The sequence below is a fragment of the Porites lutea genome, chromosome 14, assembly GCF_958299795.1.
Source record: "Porites lutea chromosome 14, jaPorLute2.1, whole genome shotgun sequence".
NCBI lineage: Eukaryota > Metazoa > Cnidaria > Anthozoa > Scleractinia > Poritidae > Porites > Porites lutea.
The window spans coordinates 22,569,309-22,589,454 of NC_133214.1; the positions used below are offsets into that span (position 1 = coordinate 22,569,309).

Genomic DNA, 20,146 nt, shown 5'->3' on the forward strand with positions numbered 1-20,146 from the left:
TCTTTTTAACTCTCAAAACTAGCAGCATAAAAGAAAAAGACCAAGAGGTACCATGTACATCTGCCGTTGGCCTTTCTCGTAGTTTTAAAGTTTCCACCAGATATAAATCTTCGATTATATTGTTCAAAACAAGCGAGTTTCGGATTACAAACTTGAGTCCGTAAAAAAGTCTTACGGTGTTTTTCTCCGACGATAAAATTTCTAGAAAACTCTGTATAAACAAAAAACTAGGGTAGTAAGATGTAGAAAACCTTATGTACTATGAGCAACATGAATGTTTCGTGCAACCTTGCCTAGCGGCAGAATGACGTCTGCTAGAATTTCATCTTTTTCTTTTTGACATTTAAACCACAACGTGTATATCACTGTATCTTAAGATACAACCTTTCGCGTGGCTATTCACTGTAAACTTCCTAAATGATCATTTTGACTGCTACTGTTTGGTTCAAGATACCTCTGAAAATTCAGCCTGGTTCGCGTTATTTTTGGTTTTTTGATTGATGTTTTTTTTTTTTTTGACTGACAAAAACCGCTTGTGATATATTCTTTCTGACCTATTCCCTTGCAAACAGCCACATTTATCTGTAATAACGTAGTATGCATTTACCTGCTTGAATGATTGCAGCACTCTTGTTCCTAAGATGACGCTGGCGTAAGTAACGTTTCCTTACAAGATATCCACGCACCACTGCAAAACAGACAGTTACCCACCGAGTCACCCGCAAATCAAATACATAATAGAGGTTTTCCTACTTAAACCTCAATGCACTGCATCTTAAATGATGATGATCGCGGAACTTCCACTTCGGGCGGATTATAGAGCTGCAGAAATTAGACGAGCCAATGAAAATACGAATAAAACTAGGTACGAAATACCCCGGGCAACCAATTATTTAAAATGTTCCACTCAATTACACGATAGAGCCGAATAAATTAAACGAGAGACTGCAATTTTTTTAAAAAAGGAAACACTAACCAACAAACAAATGGAAAAAGAACGAAAGTTCTTACCAGCCTGTATTTTGATAACACTCCTCGACTTTCTTTTCTGTTGAATGTGGAACCATTTTACCCACCACATGTACTTTCTTCGTTGAACAAGTCGGCGGTAAGCTGCCAAACATAAAATTGGCTTAAACTAAAAATATGGTAACAGGGCCCTGTAAATTAGGGCGCATTTTTTGTTACCTTCTTGTAGCACATGATAAGATTAAAGACTACTTAACTTAACTAACCATTCTTTAAAAAATATATTTTCCCGCCTCCTAGAAAAGATAAAAGTTACTGGTGATTTGACTCAAGGCTGGTTTCTCCGCAAGCGCTTAGCACTTACTTCATTCATGCTTTAACTCATTTGCCAGGTTGATTGTCCCAACTTTTCACTATCGCTTACCTCTTTGAATAACCAAGGCGGCTGATGTTCTCTCTTTCAATTCCAGCAGATACTGTTTTCGGGCGAGGTAACCGCGGGCGTCTGCAAAAAAACAACGCCACAAAATGTTTTATTGCTGACAAACATTCACACTCTGCCTGGGAATTTCATCCTGCATTCAAAATGCTACCACATGTACTTGGTCCATACTCTTATTACTGAGCAGTACAAAATGAGATATTCATTTGAACACCACCTGTGAGTGAAATCCTAAAGTTACACCAATAAATCGGAAAACAGAAAACGCATTTCGCTCATAACCTTCCGGGGCAACTTTGACGACAAAATTAAGTGAAAATTAGCTGCCCTAGGCCTCTTAGAGGAGGCGTGCAATACGAACTTTCCTCCGTTTATAGTCTGAGTGGTTAGAAATGTTCACTGGAAAAATTACACTTACATTTCTGAATAACAGTTGAAGCATAACGTCTTTTCATCTTTAATTTTTCAAACCTTCTTCGTACTATCCAGGCTCTGATGACTAAAGAAAAACAAATCTATCGTTAGACTGCACAGAGAGTAAAACTAGCAGCTGATTGTGTGTATGATATTTATTTTTATTAGTTCTTTATAAAGGGGAAGCAATCGGAAATTGTCCGAACTTTTAGTGGTCACCAGACTAGGTTTACAAAGGTACACTTGTTGATGCAAAGTTCCCATGTACAAGCTAGGGAAAGAAAATCTAAGATCTGTCAATACCCCTTATCTGCTTGAAGTTGAAGGCAATATGCACCGCCACTTCTTTTGCTATCCCTTGGATCAAGTAAACTAATGTGATCACTGGTGTGGTGACTTAATTAGGCTATGTTCATACTTACTGCAGCGCATCGGCACAAACTGGTCTAATATGTAACTATGGATACATAAATAATGTGTTCACATTATTGCCTGGTGAGCATCCTACTCTTGAAGTGTGAGCAATTGAGTGTGAACATACGTCGAAGCTAAATTAATTGATCAAACGGTTTATAACACATACCCTTCTGCAGAATGACGATCTTCCTTCGATACATTTCAAGACGATGAGCGAGTTCTTCTACGTGATAATACTTGAGAAAAACCTTGGTTCTTCCTATCAGCCAGTTCTTTAGCTTGCAGTGTTTTAAAATTACACGACAGGACGTAGCATCACTGTGGATTTTCTTGTAAAGAGGGTATACAAGCACTTGGTATCTGCGAGAAATAAAGATAAAAAACGATTAAGACATGTGTGACTTTGTCTATTGAGGGTGCAGGAATAGGCCGGTTCAAAGTTGCCTCAAGCCTCTGTTTCAAAGCGAGGCTAAGTGCGCAGCCATAGATATAAAAATGATTGTTTATTCTCATGCAGATAAAACTCATTTCCACAAGAAAAGGTTAGCTCTTAGCCTCGTTTTAAAGGTGACAGTTTCTAAAACTCGGAAATGGCCAATTTAGTTTGCCATAATGATATCAGAAACATACAATAGCCTGTTTCAAGCGTTTAGATTGTCGGGACAGCGCGCGCAAGGAGTCGGACTTCGCGCCACACTTCTATATCTCTTACGTGGAGCTGAACGCTTGGAACAGATTAACATGATAAGAATTAACTACCGCGTATCCTCAGTTAGTGGCTCATTGAAACTTTCCCCACCTTCCCCCTTTACATTCAGAAATAAACAAACCTTTTAACAAACTCCGCAAACGTTATTCTCTCCGAGTATCCCTGAAAACAAGTTAAAAAGATAACAATATTTAGACTGAGCAAGCTCAAAATCACTACGTAAATCTTGCGACTGACCAGCGGATGAAGCTCATGAAGGTCATCGCGTGTTAGAGAAGGCCTGCAGGTTGTACTAGTTAGCAACTACCAACTATGGTCCAGCCGGGGTCAATAGACACTCTATGCCGCATGCGTGTTATGAGAAACAAGCCCACATTTTGCGACACCACCACTGGTTTCCCCGCGAAATGACGTCTAGCAACGAGCGCAGAAATTCCATACTGATGACGCATCACTACTTAGATCTGGGTAGTGCTATAATTGGTTGTGCAGCGAGAGGAATTTTGCTTCAACCAATAGGAAGCACTACCCAGATCTGGGTAGTGACGCGTCATTAGTATGGAATTTCTGAAGCTGTTTCTCAGACGTCATTTCTCAGGGAAACCAGTGGTAGCGTCGTGAAAAGTCGGTTGTTTTCTAAGGCTAAAAACTCACGCTAAGTTGTGATGTATCTCACTGACCTGCCTACGGATTCTTGTCGTTTCCAGCACTCCTGTATATTTAAGCTGAGTCTGAACTTTTTCCTGGTCAAATTTACCAGGAATCATCTGCTCATTTGGTCGAATGCACCTTTAAAAAATAATTCGATTTTAAATGTGTCAAGGAGGTACACTGAGCGATCACACTTTTACGGCAGGGATTCACACAACTTACCTCACAAAATGAGATTCTGTCGAGAGTAACTTAGCCAAAAGATCTCGTAAAGAACACTACAGCCAGCAAAGGAGAAAAAAGACAGTTAAAGGAGGAACAAAGACCATTCAGAGAGAACCTTAAATCTTACACCAGTTCCTATAAGCTCACATCTCTTCTTAAAACGTCCTCTTGTTAACAACTTGTTCGTCCTCAAACGACTTTCTCGCTCAAACGCCGCGTGCGTGGTGTCATGGGATAGGTGCACTACACCCTTCCATGACATGCGCTCTCTACTTTCTGACAGAAAGTACTAAGCGCCTAGGAAAGAAGTAGCTGATAAGTAATTGGTTTCATTTCTGCGAGCTTATGCAAGACAACCTTACATTCATACTTACCCTGAAGTGAACAGAAACGGTTTGCTGCCATCTGGACGTTGAAGCAGAGGAGAAGGGAAGCTTGGTCTCTGGCAAACTCAACAGGCCATTGATTTTCTATAGGAAAAAAAGAAGTACTGTACTGTTTTCAGTTGTTAAACTGCTAACGTGGTAAAGACACAACATAAGATGCTCAATGATATCAGAATTTCACAAATCTAATGTACTCAATAGTAAAAACTGTACGACCGCTACATCAGTTATGGGTGGAAGCAACGGTACGTTCTTACACCACTTTCTAGTCAGTCAGAATAAAGCCAATACCGATGATAACGTGCTCGTAAGAGTAGTACTAAAATGCTAAGTTTTACCATCCAATGATTGACTGAATCGTTACCTACTGTAGAACAAATAACACGCATAACTCTAATCTACCTCTAATAACTCTGTACCTTGTCTTTCTCGATATTCGTCGCTGGAGGCTGAGAACTGTTCTTCTTCGTTGTCACCCCTGTACAGCAAACACATCACGATTAAATGCTACTTTTAACAAAGCTTGAACCATCAGAGAGATCAGAGATGATGTCATCATGGGGGATAGCAACATTTCTGGGAATACTTACAACAGTCAAAATTTTGAACAGCCCCGATCCCTAAACTCATCTTTCGAGTCATTAAAAATGCAAAACATACTGAAGCTTTGATAAATGAACAGTAAAATCAGTTTTGACGACTTTAAGCAAGATGTTTTGATAAGTATAAGACATTTTTGATGTGAAATCTCCGCGATATATAGTTACTAAAGGCAGTGGTTAAAAGTGTGATGTCAGATCCGAACTCGCCTAGGACGGCGGAGAAGGAGGCAAGTTAAAACTAGTTTTAGCCTCCGTTACTTTAGTTTCGCATACAAGACAATAAGTGACTCATAATCTGAGTGAGTAGCAGACAATCCGATTTATGTTTGCTATAAAGGCGAGCAGAGATTACAAGCGTGCTCGTTTGATTCTTACAACAGGGAAACAAGGCAAACTAGAAGAAGTGTTGTTAGTTCCACTGCAGATTTTCAACCAAGAACTCTGCTTATTGCTACTTTTCTGTTTCCATGCCGTCTTACCAAGACTCTTGCTCTTCCTAAGCACACCCCTAAGCCAGCTCTCCTTAGCTTTGTAGTCTGTTACGGCTTTGGTGGCTTCTGGGAAGGGCTTGTTCACCCTCCACCAATTGGGATTCAGTGTATGAGTGACATCATCATTTACGTGATGAGTAAGATCTGAGCCAGAGGGTGACAGAGAGAGAACACAATAACAGACTAAAGAAACAACTAGAACACAGATAAAAGAGTAGTGAAGAATAGTGAAGTGAAGCTTACTGCACAAGAACTCTGTTCAGAACGTCGAGGAAACAGCAAAAGTGAAATGCCAAGAAAAGGAGCTTAAGTGTCTCATGGGACTAAATCAGGGGAGCACAGTTAGGAGTGTCACGTGAGAAAAGGCTCAGAAGATTAGCAATCCTTTTAAGCAATATGGGTCATTTCCGAGTTCCAAAAGGAGGTTAAGAGAAAAAACCTTTCTTGTGAAAATGATTTTTTTGTGCATGAAAATAAAAAAAAATTTTCGTATCAATAGCTTTGCACATAACTTCGCTTTGAAACAGAGGCTTGAGGCAATTGAAACTAAGTTATTGGAGTTTGACTCGGCATTGTACCAATATACCACAGGCAAGCGTGAAAGAAAACTTTGCAAACGTTTGCATTTTACAAAACAACTGACCTGTTCTCGACAATGGATGCTGCATAAGAGTTCTTACAAGACGATTATCTGTTGACGAAAGCATAAACTATGAATGTACAGTTGTTTTTACACATGCAACGCGTTTGAGCCACCTGTGTAAGCAGGTTGCTGTCGAGGTCCCACACACGCTAACTGCTACGACATTAAATACACTATAGATGAAATGCAAAATACCCCTTAAGAAATGGTGAATCCGATTCTGTTAACTAGCGCGTTACGATTTATGCAGCTGACCCCTTATCAATCTGATTGTTTAAATCTGAAAAGGTACTTCATAGTACTTAAGTCAATGAAGCTATTGAAGTGAAAAGATACCAACCAGCGCTGCTTTTGGTGTTAGTTAATACTTTAGATACCTAAGTATTGTCCTTACCACTAGATCGAAGTACATGTATGATGTCGGTGGACAAAGTGTCGCGGTTCTTTGCTAGGAAGTTGGTTGCATTATATTTTACCTGGGAAGTGGGCAAACATGAATGATATGCAATGGTTAATAGGCCTGCACAGACCACAGTTCAGTGAACAATCGACTGAGAGAAGACAGGATAGAGATGGAAAAGAATACAACTTAATGGCTTGAGTGGTGTCACAGGAGGTTTGCACTGTATTCCTACCCATGATGCCGTGCACTCTCTTGTCTCCTTAATAACAGTGGAGCTTGGAGACGAGGTTGTACTCGGCCCTCACTTGGCACAGTGTTACCATTCCCATAACACCACACTCGCCATGTAAGATAAAAGCCAAGGTACATGTTACCCTGGAAACAAGGGGAGTGAATACAGTCGAAGAGCAATAGAAGAGGAAACAAAAGAAGCAATTAAAAGTAGCAAAGCCAGTACATACCCGTCCAGCATAGTGTACAATGACAAATGATGGATGCATGTCATTCTCTTTAGATCGCTCATAATGTGGACCCTCAATATTCTTGTGAAATTTCTCTGCAGATTATTGGATTAAGTGTGAATGTAACAACACTGGAAAAGACATAGTAATAAGGAAAGTGACAACGTAAAGAGGACTCGAATGATGAATTGAAACATTAATAACGTACCCACAAGAGTGAAGTCAGTTGCTTTGGGGAAGCGGCTTTCCTCATCTAGTAAAGCAAGTAGGCCGATGGGTTTCTAGCATGTTAACAAAACAACAGTTTAGAGTTAAGAACTGTAAAGCAAAAGAAAAGGCAATACTCGAACGCAGAAACGTTTTTAATTGCTTCGAAGACCCCTTTTCTCTCGAAATTTTACGAGTGTTTTAAAACAAGAAAAAAATCAATAATAATATTTACTTCTTGAGCTCAGCCTTACCATTTTGTTTTCCCTTCCCCCTCAGCATAAGAGCAAACTAAGAATTGTATTACATGAAAATAAGTCTGCTGTACCTGAAGAAACATATCCAGAACAGGTCTATTGTCGGTAAATACAACTTGCTCAATAGAAATTCCCTCAGAACGATACTCTTCCTAAATAAAACAAAAAACAACAGAATGGGTATTTTAATGGTGACAGCAGACACACTGTATGTACACCCCATTCGCCACTCAACTTTAGAAACAAGGAGGCAACTGGAGCCAAAATGGATCCCATAATTGTTTCTTGGATCATTGGGGACTGGGGATGCACAGATCAGCTATTAGCCACTTTTTCCCGCCCTACTAACAGTCCCAGAAGTCTTTGTGCAAGTGATGTTGCACTTTACAAATAAACAAAAGTACCGACTAGAATAATTTTCATTTACTTATAGTAGAATTTACGGCACAATAAGTAATAGGGCATCGTGGTAAAAACGGCACTTTAACCCAAGACTGCTGGACTTCAATTCCAGTGCCTTTATCATCAGAAATTATGAAGATTAAAAGGATCTAGCTAGAAACTAACATTTGGTCCAAGCACTCACCATTTCCCAAGAGAAGATTTGCTGGTTGAAGTAGTACTGGATCTGTTCATTTGCGATGTTTATACAAAGCTGTTCAAATGAATTGCGCTTGAAATTTTCAAAGCCAAAAATATCCAGAATCCCAATTCTGTAGTCATTCTCCCTGAAAGAAACTTTTTGTCTTAAACAACGCATAACACAGTTCACAAACACAAAGTTTTATCTGGTCATTCCTTACTCATCTCAACTGAAACACTTGCCATTAAAAACTGTTAAGAATTCCTAAAACTGTTCTCCTCTTTTCTTTGGCCAGAATTTGATATAGCTGGCCACACCCGCACTATAACATTTGAATACTTTCCAACACCTTTGGGGAAAATAGAAAATTTTGCTCTATGACTCGATTGCAAACTAGGTCTGTAATCAAGGCTAATGGGGGTAGACTTCCTTGTATTGTCCGTTTGTCTGAACTTAAGATGGTACTTGCAGTCATTACAGTTAATGAAAATATTACACTTGAAGAGTGTCTTCTACAGGACAGTATCTTCACTTCCGAATGTACGATCAGGTAAGGGAGAAGTTTTTTGATTAAACATACGATGTCAAACGTCTTTGGTCGATCCGCAGCAAAGCATTAATCCGGTGAACAATCCAGCTGAAGAGATTTCCATAGAGTGCCTAAAAAAAAAAGAACAGTTGAAAATCTGATGAATTTGGATTCAATTTGGGTGGAAAGATGCTTCAGCAAAATTTTACACAAAGAACCACAAGGAACACCCACCCAGTTAAATGCAAGATTAAGTTGAGGAAAATAACAAATAGCACATGATATACCTTGGCCATTCCATCACGGTAATCAACAGCTTGATCGACAGAATTGTTTCTCACTATAGTCTCACCTGAAATAACAAAGTCTAAACATTCACTTTCTAGGCTAGGACATGTACACTTCCTACCCAGCTGAGTGAATGAAGGCCAACATGCCTATGTCTGACACATCTCATTCTTCAAGCAGTACATAGCAAAAGATATATCAACTAGAGTACATAAATCCTTGATTAAGGGTGTGGAATACTCAATCAGTTATCTACTCTAGTCAGACATTCCATATCATTAACTACTGTAGTGGACAAGTTAACCAAAGAGGTAGGCGAATACACACATAGACTTATTCACTGGTTACTGGCTTGGCAGCTGGCTACTGAAATGAATGACGAGCTGCAGAAAAACCAATGAATACCTTACTGGTTTGCGAAACTGAAGTTTTGCTTTTTATTCTGTTGTGTTGTCTGTTCAGCTGCAGAACCACTACGCAGATACCTTCTTTTTTATGGGCTATAATGGACTAACGTGACTGTAAATTAGAGTAAATTTCTTCTGCTCATGTAACACTTTCATTCACAAGTAAACTTTTCCAGAAAATTAACGGTCAAACCTGAATTATAAAAAGGTGAAATAAAGGGTAGAAAATTCCAGGCGACTCTTGCTTGTTTTTTTTTTCCCTTACCTCTAGTTACGTTGCTGTTTGTGGTAAGTGCATCCCTTAGTTCTACTGCGTTAATGCTCAAAAGTGATGAAACTGAGAGAAAGTAATACAAATAAAAATCCTCCACCAAGGATAGTTTTATTTTCAAATTCAACATTTAGGCGAAGAATGAATAAGTAAGAATAACACATTAACATACTTTGCTTTTCAGTCAGTCGACGTTGAGAACAAAGAAGACCTTGACAATGCAGACACGCAAGCTGGTCATGTGAGAACTGAATTTTTTCTTTTTCTACCTAACATCTTACAAATCGACGATTCCCTTACAGTGGCATTTGACATGTCCAGTTACAAGGCCAGTTGGGGGAGGGTAATGATAAGGAGCTCTCCCCCGCCTCCATCTTCACTCATGGAGTCTTCAGCTTACTTGTATTTGCATAATTTTGATGTTGCCCCATGTAAGGGAATCCGGATTCCAGAATAAGGAAATGTTTTGCTTGTGGAATCGGGAATACAGCTCAAGGACACTGGACTCCCACTAACAATTGGAATCTGACAAAGACTGGAATCCAGTACCTAGATCCGAAATCCACAACATGGAATCCAGAATTTAAGACTGTCTTGGATTACCCTTACATACATGGGGCAAGATGTGGGCAGAGGTGAAGACTGATTCAAGAAAAAAATACATCTTTAAAGAATAGAAAATCTGGGTCCGGGGGTTTTTCAATAGCAAGGGTGAAGGAAAAATTTGAGTTATACAAACCTATACGCAGAGCTTGTGGATTGGTGACCATGCTTTTGTCACTAAGATGTGAAACTGACTCATCCTCAGTGAAATGAATATCTCCCAGGTGAATGATAGCAGCCAGAATGGAAAACAGCTGTGAAACTTCCTATAAAACAACACCCAAACTAAGTTGCCATGTATCAGATGTATTTCATTGATTTTCACTTTGACGCTGTTAGCTTAATTTGCATGAAAGAGGATTTCATGCAAATTGCCTATTTCATTTCTTTTTAATTTCCCAAGCCAAACTGTTTTGAATTTTGAATCATGATTTGCCAGCTGTCAATTTTTGCACACATGTTAACATCAATTTAATTTTTAAATGAGGATGGAAGATCCCTTTAATGTCTATGTTACAGGTCAAAATTATATCCAGGTTAAAATTTTGAACCTAGGTTGACTCTCAATTTGCTTTGTTTCCTAGCCCTAATTATTCATGAATTATTCAGGGTAGGAGACAAAGGAAATTGAGAAACAACTAACGTTCAAACACTTTAACCTGAATTTAATTTTGACCTGTAACATCTACAAAACATCCAGTGACAAGGAGTGATGAGTGGCAGCCATATTCCCAGGCTCTCATCCACTCTAAAACTCATTTTGTTTATTACATCGAACTCTGAAGGGAAAAAACAGTTTAAGTTAGTGGGAAATTCAGGTAATCGGGGTAAATTTCGGTGAAAATATTGTGATCAAGGGAAAGGAAATTTAGTTCAAGTTAGCGGGGATTTCGCGTTATCCAGGTTCGAGTTATTGAGGTTCTACTGCACAGTTAAGATCATAGTGTGTGTTAACATTGTTACACTTAACATAGTTTCAGTTACCTCATGACTGAAACCAATAACATCAAGACATCTTTGAACTTCCTCAAACTTACGTCTGTTACCCAGAGTACAAACCATATCCTGTAGAGTCTTGCCTCCTGACTGAAGGTAACTAAAGGTAACAGGTAATGAGATAGAAAAATGAGTGAAACTGCTTTACAACGTATGCTGGAAAACAGATCAAACAATTAATTTTAAGCACACACTTTCTGCAAAAGAAACTTGTTTCATCGCTTATAACATTAGTGTTTGTTGTAACCAGACCACAGAAGTATGTGTAGTAACGTTCTTGAGCATGAAGCATTCTTACAATGAAGAAAGAATAAACAGTGTGTATAAAAACCTTTGGCTTTACTGATTTTGTCATACACAAATGTAATCATACTTACTTGTGCTGTGCATAGAGCTTGAATGAATACTTCTCCAGTTTCTTGTTGTAAGCCAGTCCAGCAATCATGTAATAAAATATATGGAAATTCCTTTCACCCCTACAGATACAAAAACCAGGCAGAAACACTATAATTATCACTTCTTTATTTAGCTATTTATTTAACTTAGAAATGACAAGCTTTAAAAACAATCTTTAAAATTGTCAAACAAGTGACCGTGCACAAACAAATTGTAATAGCCATAATGGTAACCAAAAAAATATCTTCTTACTCACCAGTATCTATACATGCAGGTATCATAGAGATGACATGTGAGATGAGTTTTTTAACTCTAACTTATCATAACATTATTTACTGTTTATTCAATAAGTGACACTAACACAAAATATAAACTTACTGCGCTTGTGAAACAACTCTGGATTTCTCCAACAAATATTCTGAAAGCATCCCTTAAAAACACCAGACTAAGATTAGCTGAAAAGTGCATTTCAAATGTAACAGCATACTGACAGTTAATAGCTTCACTTGCGATATCTTGACCATCCTTTGTTAATGAATGACTTTACATGTAAGATTGACTAAGTATGGAACCTAAGGCCACAAAAATTGGGACAAAAACATTGATTATGTAACAAGATTCTCTCCTTACCTCCAGTGAGGGCACCATTTGGTGTAAAATGGAGTTCCAAGTATTTACCAAATCTGCTGGAGTTCTCATTGATTATAGTCTGTGCATTTCCCAAAGCTTCCATTAAGGGGTTCACCTGTCAATCAAAGAGTCCCAAAACACAGTTCCTTTCAGAGTAACAGAACTTTCCTATGACACTCTGAATTGTACTCCAAACTTTAGCTTGGGAAGCTAGGGGGAAGAGACCTTTTACATGATATCTGAATGGACAGAACAGAGTCAAATAGGCCAGAAAAAAATGCAATAAAAAAACATATCACTTGCTATATCTTTTTGCCCACCTGTAATATTTTTTCCTCCAATGTTCTGTTTCCAGCCTGTTATAAAAGAAAATATGATGGCAATTTATTATATGTCAGAGTAAAAGTTGAATGTGTAATTAATGTTGTCAAACCAAAGAGCTAATAAACACCAATATGAACACAAAAAATTGTTTAGAGTGACACTAACTCTACATAAAGATCTGAATACCAAACTGTCATGCTTTGATGACAAAAGAAAATTATTTGTTACACAAGCATGCATCAGTACACTGTACCTTTCCTAGTTCAGCCAAATGCCGCACTAGGTAGTCTGCAGATACTGTTTTTCCAGCTCCACTCTCTCCACTAATGAGACAGCACTGAAAAGGAACAACTTAATGTTGTCTCTATTTTCTCAGGCAAAACAGTTCAAATCTTTTAAAAAATTCCAAAGAAAAAGGAATGAAAATATGCTAATTTTGAAAGCCAATGCAAATAACACTACACTGGATAAAATGGTTCAAATATAAACTTTTATTTAAGCTACCTTTATATTTACATACGCAACAGCAACTTCATTCATATCAATCTATGAAATATTACAATGTTTTGAGCCCCAATAGTGTACATGCAGGTGTGAGCTGAGGCAGACACAAGAAGACAAGTTACATATAATGTTACAACTCAGTGACAGACAGAGCCTCTCCCAAAGATGACGTTTGGCTTACTCTTAATCTCATGCTTTTTATCGAACCTATACTCCAAAAAGAAAGTGTGTTCACAGTCTGCCACAACTCAAAATCTTTAAAATGCCACGTTTCCTCCTAATTTCTTACATGTACATGTGTTTCCTTACCTGTGGGTTTTTGTTGTGTACCATCGCCTGATGTGTCATGTCTGCTATCATGTAAATGTGAGGTGGTAAAGAACTCTTTTGAGAATTTTTGTATCTGTTTGCATGCTTTAGAAAGGAGAAAAAAAAGACCTGGGTGATGATGAGACAGAAACCATAACTATCTATTTTAATATTATTTTTGGTATAAGTAGAATATAACTCTGTTTGGAAGCCCAATGCTTAGATTAATGTACTTGGTCCACAAAAGTGTAACTGAAGATATTGTTCACGTCGAAAATTTAGGGACTTTTGGGGCCTACAACGTTTCTGTCCTTTCTTAGGCTTGAAACCCCTAAGTTCACAAGTTTGTCATAAAAATTATAAAAGTCACTATGACCTTTGCACTGACAAGCCTCAGCAATAGCATTGAACAAGGAGAACTCAGACTCACATTACATCTCTAACATACATGTAAGTAATACAAGGAAGAAATTCTGTGTATCAATTTGTGGCAGCATTTGGTAACATTTTGCATCTTGATAACTGCATGCAAACTCACCTCTGGGCCATACAAGTTCAATGTTTTCAGTGGATTAACAGCAATTAAAATGTCACCAATGTAGGTGTAGATTTGGTTAGCAAGATATCTTTCCAGGAGATGACTCAGTATAATATCCTGTGCCATAGAAAAGACAATCATCACTGAATGGTTATCAACCGCACCACGTTAAAGTTTTGTATGCGCTGCTCAATTCAAACCCAAAGGAAATAGTTTCATAAGATTTGCAGGGTGGAAGCATTTTGGAAGATTCATGCTACAAAATTCTGGGACATTTCAAGACCCAGTGCACCTTATATTCTAAGTAAAATTTCTCCCAAATATGGATTAATTTCAATCAAACAAGGTACCATTTACCAACATACCTCTGTAAGGCTTCCAAGCTCTGCTAAGTTGTCTACATGATGCATTTGATCGTTGCGCAGTGGATTTTTGTTTGGCACATGCAAAGGACTACAAAAAAATGAAAGATAGTTAACATTATCTTAATATTTTGATCCACATACACAAACACAAAATCTCAGCAATGATTTTTGTACCTAAATTAACATTGTCATGCAAAATATTTCAGTGAGTAACCTTGTTATTACTTTGGCCGAATCTACTACAAAAAGCACATACAAAGAGGAAATGCTCGGCAATAAAAGATAAAAATCAGTAAGATGATTTAGTTAATTTTCACATTAAGAGTTTTGGGAATTCTGTGTTTCTGTGTTCTTTCTTTATTTATTTTATTTAGGAAAAAAGCCTCTTTCACCCAAAATAATGAAAAAGCAAACTTTGTATATAATACATGTAAAGTTATACATTATGTATGCTAAAAATAGAACTTGCTTCAGCATAGAGTTTGGATTTTAAAGCATTTGATTGCAGTTATTTATTCTATTTTTACAAAAAAAATGATTTTCAAGAATTTGCTATCCATAAAAATAATTTAACCACCAACAATGATAAAGAGTACTATATATATATATATATATATATATAAATTATGTCACTGGTCATGGTTATGACACTTTCAATCAAACTTTCATTCACACAATATTATTATTCTTATACATCATGATAGTCAAGTGTGAGTAAACATCTGAGACTATATAAACAGCTCAACGAAAATCATAGAAAATATAATTACAAATTGTCAAAGGTGAAAAACAAATAAATTCAAGCTTTAAGCACTCATCTTAAAAAGTGTTTTAGAAGGGTAGTCATTTATTGTTAATAATTAATAAGTTTAACAGCATTATTTATGTTACACGAACCTCAGGATTTTGTCGTCCTTCTCCCTACTGGCTTCATCCATGATACCGTCTCTTCCTTCATACTGAAGTTCCATTAATGTCATCAACTTTCGGCGAAGCTGCAACATTTTTTGTCAATTAATTTACATTACACGTCATGCAACCTTTACTCAAGGTAGAATGTGTGTTTTATAAATCATTTCTTTGCATGACCATTATTACAATCTTCCACAGATATTGATTATGGATAAAGTGTTGCCAGCCACTACAAACATGATTCACCAACAAAAACAATCCACAACATAGGTGGCAATAGTTGCAAGTGGTTTTGCTTTCTTCTTGCCACCCCATTCTGTAGTTTGTAACACCTTCAAAGTAGTGTCTATATACATTAAATTATTCTCCTATGCTTGCAAATATTTTGTTAGAGATTCAATAACAATGATTTTCTATTTTCACTAAGACAATGATGTTTCATTCAAAATTGATGAAAAATACCACTCATATTTTTGACATAAGGCATTCACAAAGAACCTGGATTTGGTCAGAGATTAATCATGTCCATGATACTTATCTCTAAACAGAGAAGACCACTCAATCTGTTAACATTTTATGAAAAACTTGGGAGACCTTCTTTTGACCCCATCTCAGATGATAGTGACATGAGAGTGTTATTAGTGAGAGGTAAACTATTTATTTGTTAGTCATGGACAGTGTAGTAACTGAAAATACCATAAGGGATCACAATCATGATCCTCATCACTGTCATTATATTATTATTAATAATAATTTTTATCTATAACATAATTATCTTTTTATCATTATAATTATTATAACTACAGTTTTCTAGGAAGTGTTACTGGCTGATAGTTTTTTATAAGTACAATTCAAATAACAAAAACAAAAATAATAAAAAAAGCATTGACTTACAGTTTCTCTTTTTGATGCCATCCAACATACAAACATGTGCTTTAACATTTCACTTGCATGTGGTCGTGTCTCAAAATCTTTGACCAGGCACCTAAAAAAAAAAACAAGTATATTCCAAAACATACTTAAGTCTATCTTAAGAGCAGAAAAAGAAAACTTTGTTTGCATTCCCATAAAGGGGCTTCTAAAATTGTGCAATGCCATTATTGGGATGTATCGTTTGAAGATAAAAAGGAAATACAATATTATTACTCACTTAGCAATAAAATCTCTGTATTCATGAGACCACCTTTCTGGATTCTTCATGGAGGGAGGCTTGCTCCTGAAATTAAATTTGCATGTTCTTGTTAGATATTCTTTTAATTCTTTGGTACTTTTATCATTAGAATCCTACTCCACTGCTTGGTAGTTTGATCTCTCTTAAATTGTCTCATTGCAATTAAATGTGTAATGAAATACCGTAAGATATGAACTTGTGACCAGATGGATGGATGAAAAGATGGATGGACAGATGGATGAATGAATAAACTTGTAGAGAACTAACATTAAGCGGTATTTAAACTATGAGATAACTATGTAATAACAATGTAAAAGAAAATAAAATTTAGTGTGACACTGGACCTGCTTGATGGGAACTAAATAGGCCAGCAAGACTGATGAAACATATCTTTGTCCAAAATACATAGGAATGAAGTCTGACCTGGGAATTTTAAACAGAGCTCTCATTGGATGTTGATCTGAAAGCGGTGTGGCACCATCAGCAAGTTCAATTGCAGTTATACCCAGGGACCAAATGTCGCAACGAATATCATAACTGTAGTCTAGCTGCTGTTCACAGGCAATGACTTCTGGAGCCATCCAAAATGGTGTTCCCACTGATGAGTTACGTCGCATTAAGATGTTTGATAACTCTGCTGAAACACCTAATATCAAAGAAAAGATTAAGAAATTGTTTAACAAATAAGGATTGTTTAAACTTGTTACTTAAATCTATAAATATAAAACTGTATTTATTTGGTCATTTCTTTATGGCTTTAGTATTTTTTTAGGTTCTTTTAAAGACTAAACAAATGTTGGAGAGACTGCCTGAATAATTGACAACTGGCTAACTGACAGATAAAGAATGAACGTAATGGACTGGCTAACAATGCCTACCTAAATGTTCACTAAATATACCTTACATTTTGTACCTTAATCAAATTAATAACAATGTTATAACCAAACAGAATTCAGCACAAAGATTTGCAACATTTGAAAGATTCTGCACTATGCTTTTAGAGCAAAATTGATTATGGTAATATTAATATTTTTAACAACTGTACAATAAAAAATAATAATATGTAACATAACTGATTATACAAAAGTATCATATTAAAAAACACAGTTTACCTTTCTTGGTAAATTAATGTGCTTCAAATTGTCCTAATGAGTTTGAAAAATGAACACTGTTTGAACAAGATACCTCTACCTGTTTGAAGTCTTTGACGACATGACGACTTACCAAAATCAATTAATCTGATTTCTGCTGTGTTTGTTAGCATGACATTTGGACCTTTAATGTCTCTGTGCATAACATTGTGCCTGTGAAGATGTTCAATTCCCTACCGTACATGAAACAAAATAAACATGATGTATGCTGGTTCCATGGTTCAAAGATTATTTTTCTTTGTTTTTGGGTATATTGATTTATGTCTATGACAATGATATGGAACAAACAGAAATAAAATTTCAAACAAGGATAAAATTATTGGGCTTTGACATGGTTATGATTATAAAAGTAAAACTGACACTGCTGTCCCGAATGGTGTAGATTTCTCTAGAACATAATAGTTTTTCTTTCGCATGTTCAACTACCCGCATGTAAGGAGAACACATTTTGAAGCTCACAGAAATACCATTTAAATGGAACTAAAAAAATTTAAACAATAAACATTTTGTGTCTTTCTTTTTCATCAAAATCATAGCCAGTGCTGGGGTCAAAGACTGAAAAACTGAAACCTTTTGCAGTATTTACCTTTAGTGTTTCATAAAGGATGTAGGCAATAAGGTCTTCATCAAGGTATTTTCCTCTCTTTCTCAAGCTCTTCACAAGATTGGTTACTGATCCACCACAACAAAGCTTAAGCAAAACAGTTAATAAGAAAAAAAGACAGCTTTACAAATGTTGGTATTCCTGTGCTACAGTACATTTCTGCAGCTATTAAAAGGCTCCTCTGTTTATTACAAACAGAAGCTCTCATAAAAGGATGAGGGCTAGGGGGAGAAATAAACATTTTTCATTTTTTTATGAATATGTATTTTTTAATTGGAGAAGGGAGTGAGGTTATTTTCCCTGACATTATCTACTTGTCAACATTTTCTATTACCCTTGAATGTCACTTACCCTGTGTTACATTCAACGCCTATGCCCACGACCTATAAAACTTAACCCACCCCATCCTCATTAGTCAATATTTGTGCATTCCAATACCACCTGTTCGTTACTGCAGGAATATTTATCCCACCAGTATATTATAGATTTTCACTAATAAAATTTGTCATAAAAGTGCAAAATTATCACAGATTTTGTTGTCTTAATTTAACATGTTTCACGCATAAATATGACAAATATCTCCAACAAAAAAAGACTGTTTGCAAAATAAGGCAGTTCTGTTTTTAAATGCAAATAGGAATCACGTTTAATGTGTGATTTGTCAACTGGAGCATTATGTAAGTTTTCAATAATTTGCTGGAACTTTCCCAACAAAGAATGATATGAGATTTGTTACGTCAAATTTTACTTTCAGGTCGGCAAGGAAATGTTAAGTAAACTTAAAAAATGTATCACTTTTGAGGCAATTGCAATCAAAGTTAAGTAATTCACACACACTGACGATTCTCGGCAATTAAGAGCTTATTTTTACTCTACACTAATTGTAACAGTTGGGTTCGGGACATTTGTTTTGTCATTAGCGGGTTTATTTCATACCCAAAGAAGCTAAAATCGCTATTAAATGGCTAAAAAAATCATCGCAAGCGTAAGGGACAGACGTAAGCGACTATCAGTTTTAATATCTCACCTCCATAACGAGCCAGAGCTGATTATGTTTAGTGTCCACATTGATGAAAGCTCCATGAAAACCAGCTAAATTTGGATGCGTAGAATATCTTTTCAGAATCTCCAGCTCGGGTAGAACTTCTTCGATTTTCTCGTGGATAGAATCGATGACCTTCGCTGCAGCGATTTCTCCAGTAACCTTGTTCCTTGCCTTGTATACTTCACCATACGTTCCTTCGCCGATGCTTTCAACTAACTCCCAATCATCTGGCGTACTGAGCTCCTTTAGGCTGTCAGCCTTTTTTCCCATCATTGCTAGAAAAATTAAGACCATTGAAACTTGAAAACCGGCTTTGAGTTAGCCCTACACCATCGCTAAAATGTAATCTTACCATACAACTGTTCTTGCCGGCTGAACGAGAAACCAACCATGACTTTAGATTTAACAGCTAATAAAGAACACGATAGTTTCGTCTTTTCTTATTGTAGAAGACTGCATCTTCGAGATATCTTATCTCTTCTGAGCTATGCATGTGTGAATATGAACGCAGTTAGTTCTCTATTCTCCCGGGTCTGCATCATGCTTCACTAGCATGCAACACTACGCTTTCCTTGAGGCTATTTTTAAACAATAAAGAGGTGCAGTAGACCATGATATCTTCCATATTACGAATCGATTAATCTTAATCCATAATAAAACACCGTAATATCGAAGTAGTTGAACAACATTCACTGTAAAAATTCTCCGTTTCGCGGCACCTGGTTTGTAATTGACATTGGGACCCAGTCCCCTTGCCTGTCGGAAACACCGGACTCATTGCCAATTTTTTCTTTCGGCCTTTCAAAGTTCTCACTCTCTAATACTGTACACTTTTTCTTCATTCATTATATGGCCTGCGGTCAGACAAAAGGACTGGAACGTCATATAAACAGTCACTTACTAATACTGTACTATTAAACTGCAGCACACTTTGTATTAGCCTGCATGCAGACGATAACTAAACTCTGATTAGTTTAATGTCGTATCTACAATCAGTTATATTTCGGTATGTTTTATTGTTTGTACAGAAGAAATATTTCTGTAAACTTTTCAGTAAAGTCTCCAAAAATCCCTGTAGTCACAAGTCTTTTTAAATCTTCTAAGGCGCGTTTAAATGGAATTAGACTGGAATTTATTGACTCTAAAAATAACGCAATACAGGTAGAATCTGCCCGGGGGGAGGCCACTCCAACCAATATAAACTGTACTTAAAGTTCCGAAAGTAATGGGCCCCAGAAAAAAG

At 36.8% G+C, this 20,146-nt stretch overlaps 1 protein-coding gene across 1 annotated transcript in view; it reads right to left on the reverse strand.

Moving 5' to 3' along the window:
* LOC140924066 (myosin-IIIb-like) overlaps positions 1-20,146 on the reverse strand; it is a 35,396-nt gene that overhangs the window by 13,871 nt on the left and 1,379 nt on the right. The window contains exons 2-37 of the mRNA XM_073374064.1: positions 18,886-19,178; positions 17,841-17,945; positions 17,328-17,427; positions 16,527-16,749; positions 16,083-16,148; positions 15,827-15,917; positions 14,918-15,015; positions 14,021-14,108; positions 13,656-13,772; positions 13,118-13,222; positions 12,558-12,641; positions 12,301-12,336; positions 11,981-12,095; positions 11,729-11,780; positions 11,332-11,430; positions 10,943-11,054; positions 10,095-10,224; positions 9,350-9,421; positions 8,677-8,741; positions 8,441-8,520; positions 7,864-8,005; positions 7,349-7,429; positions 7,022-7,094; positions 6,814-6,908; positions 6,344-6,425; positions 5,950-5,997; positions 4,633-4,691; positions 4,202-4,297; positions 3,825-3,880; positions 3,632-3,740; positions 3,073-3,113; positions 2,409-2,602; positions 1,830-1,910; positions 1,394-1,474; positions 1,012-1,113; positions 608-688 (exon numbers count right to left, since the gene is read on the reverse strand). Of these exons, the coding sequence (XP_073230165.1) occupies positions 608-688; positions 1,012-1,113; positions 1,394-1,474; positions 1,830-1,910; positions 2,409-2,602; positions 3,073-3,113; positions 3,632-3,740; positions 3,825-3,880; positions 4,202-4,297; positions 4,633-4,691; positions 5,950-5,997; positions 6,344-6,425; positions 6,814-6,908; positions 7,022-7,094; positions 7,349-7,429; positions 7,864-8,005; positions 8,441-8,520; positions 8,677-8,741; positions 9,350-9,421; positions 10,095-10,224; positions 10,943-11,054; positions 11,332-11,430; positions 11,729-11,780; positions 11,981-12,095; positions 12,301-12,336; positions 12,558-12,641; positions 13,118-13,222; positions 13,656-13,772; positions 14,021-14,108; positions 14,918-15,015; positions 15,827-15,917; positions 16,083-16,148; positions 16,527-16,749; positions 17,328-17,427; positions 17,841-17,945; positions 18,886-19,178 (3,552 nt within the window). The remainder of the gene's footprint in view (positions 1-607; positions 689-1,011; positions 1,114-1,393; positions 1,475-1,829; positions 1,911-2,408; positions 2,603-3,072; positions 3,114-3,631; positions 3,741-3,824; positions 3,881-4,201; positions 4,298-4,632; positions 4,692-5,949; positions 5,998-6,343; positions 6,426-6,813; positions 6,909-7,021; positions 7,095-7,348; positions 7,430-7,863; positions 8,006-8,440; positions 8,521-8,676; positions 8,742-9,349; positions 9,422-10,094; positions 10,225-10,942; positions 11,055-11,331; positions 11,431-11,728; positions 11,781-11,980; positions 12,096-12,300; positions 12,337-12,557; positions 12,642-13,117; positions 13,223-13,655; positions 13,773-14,020; positions 14,109-14,917; positions 15,016-15,826; positions 15,918-16,082; positions 16,149-16,526; positions 16,750-17,327; positions 17,428-17,840; positions 17,946-18,885; positions 19,179-20,146) is intronic.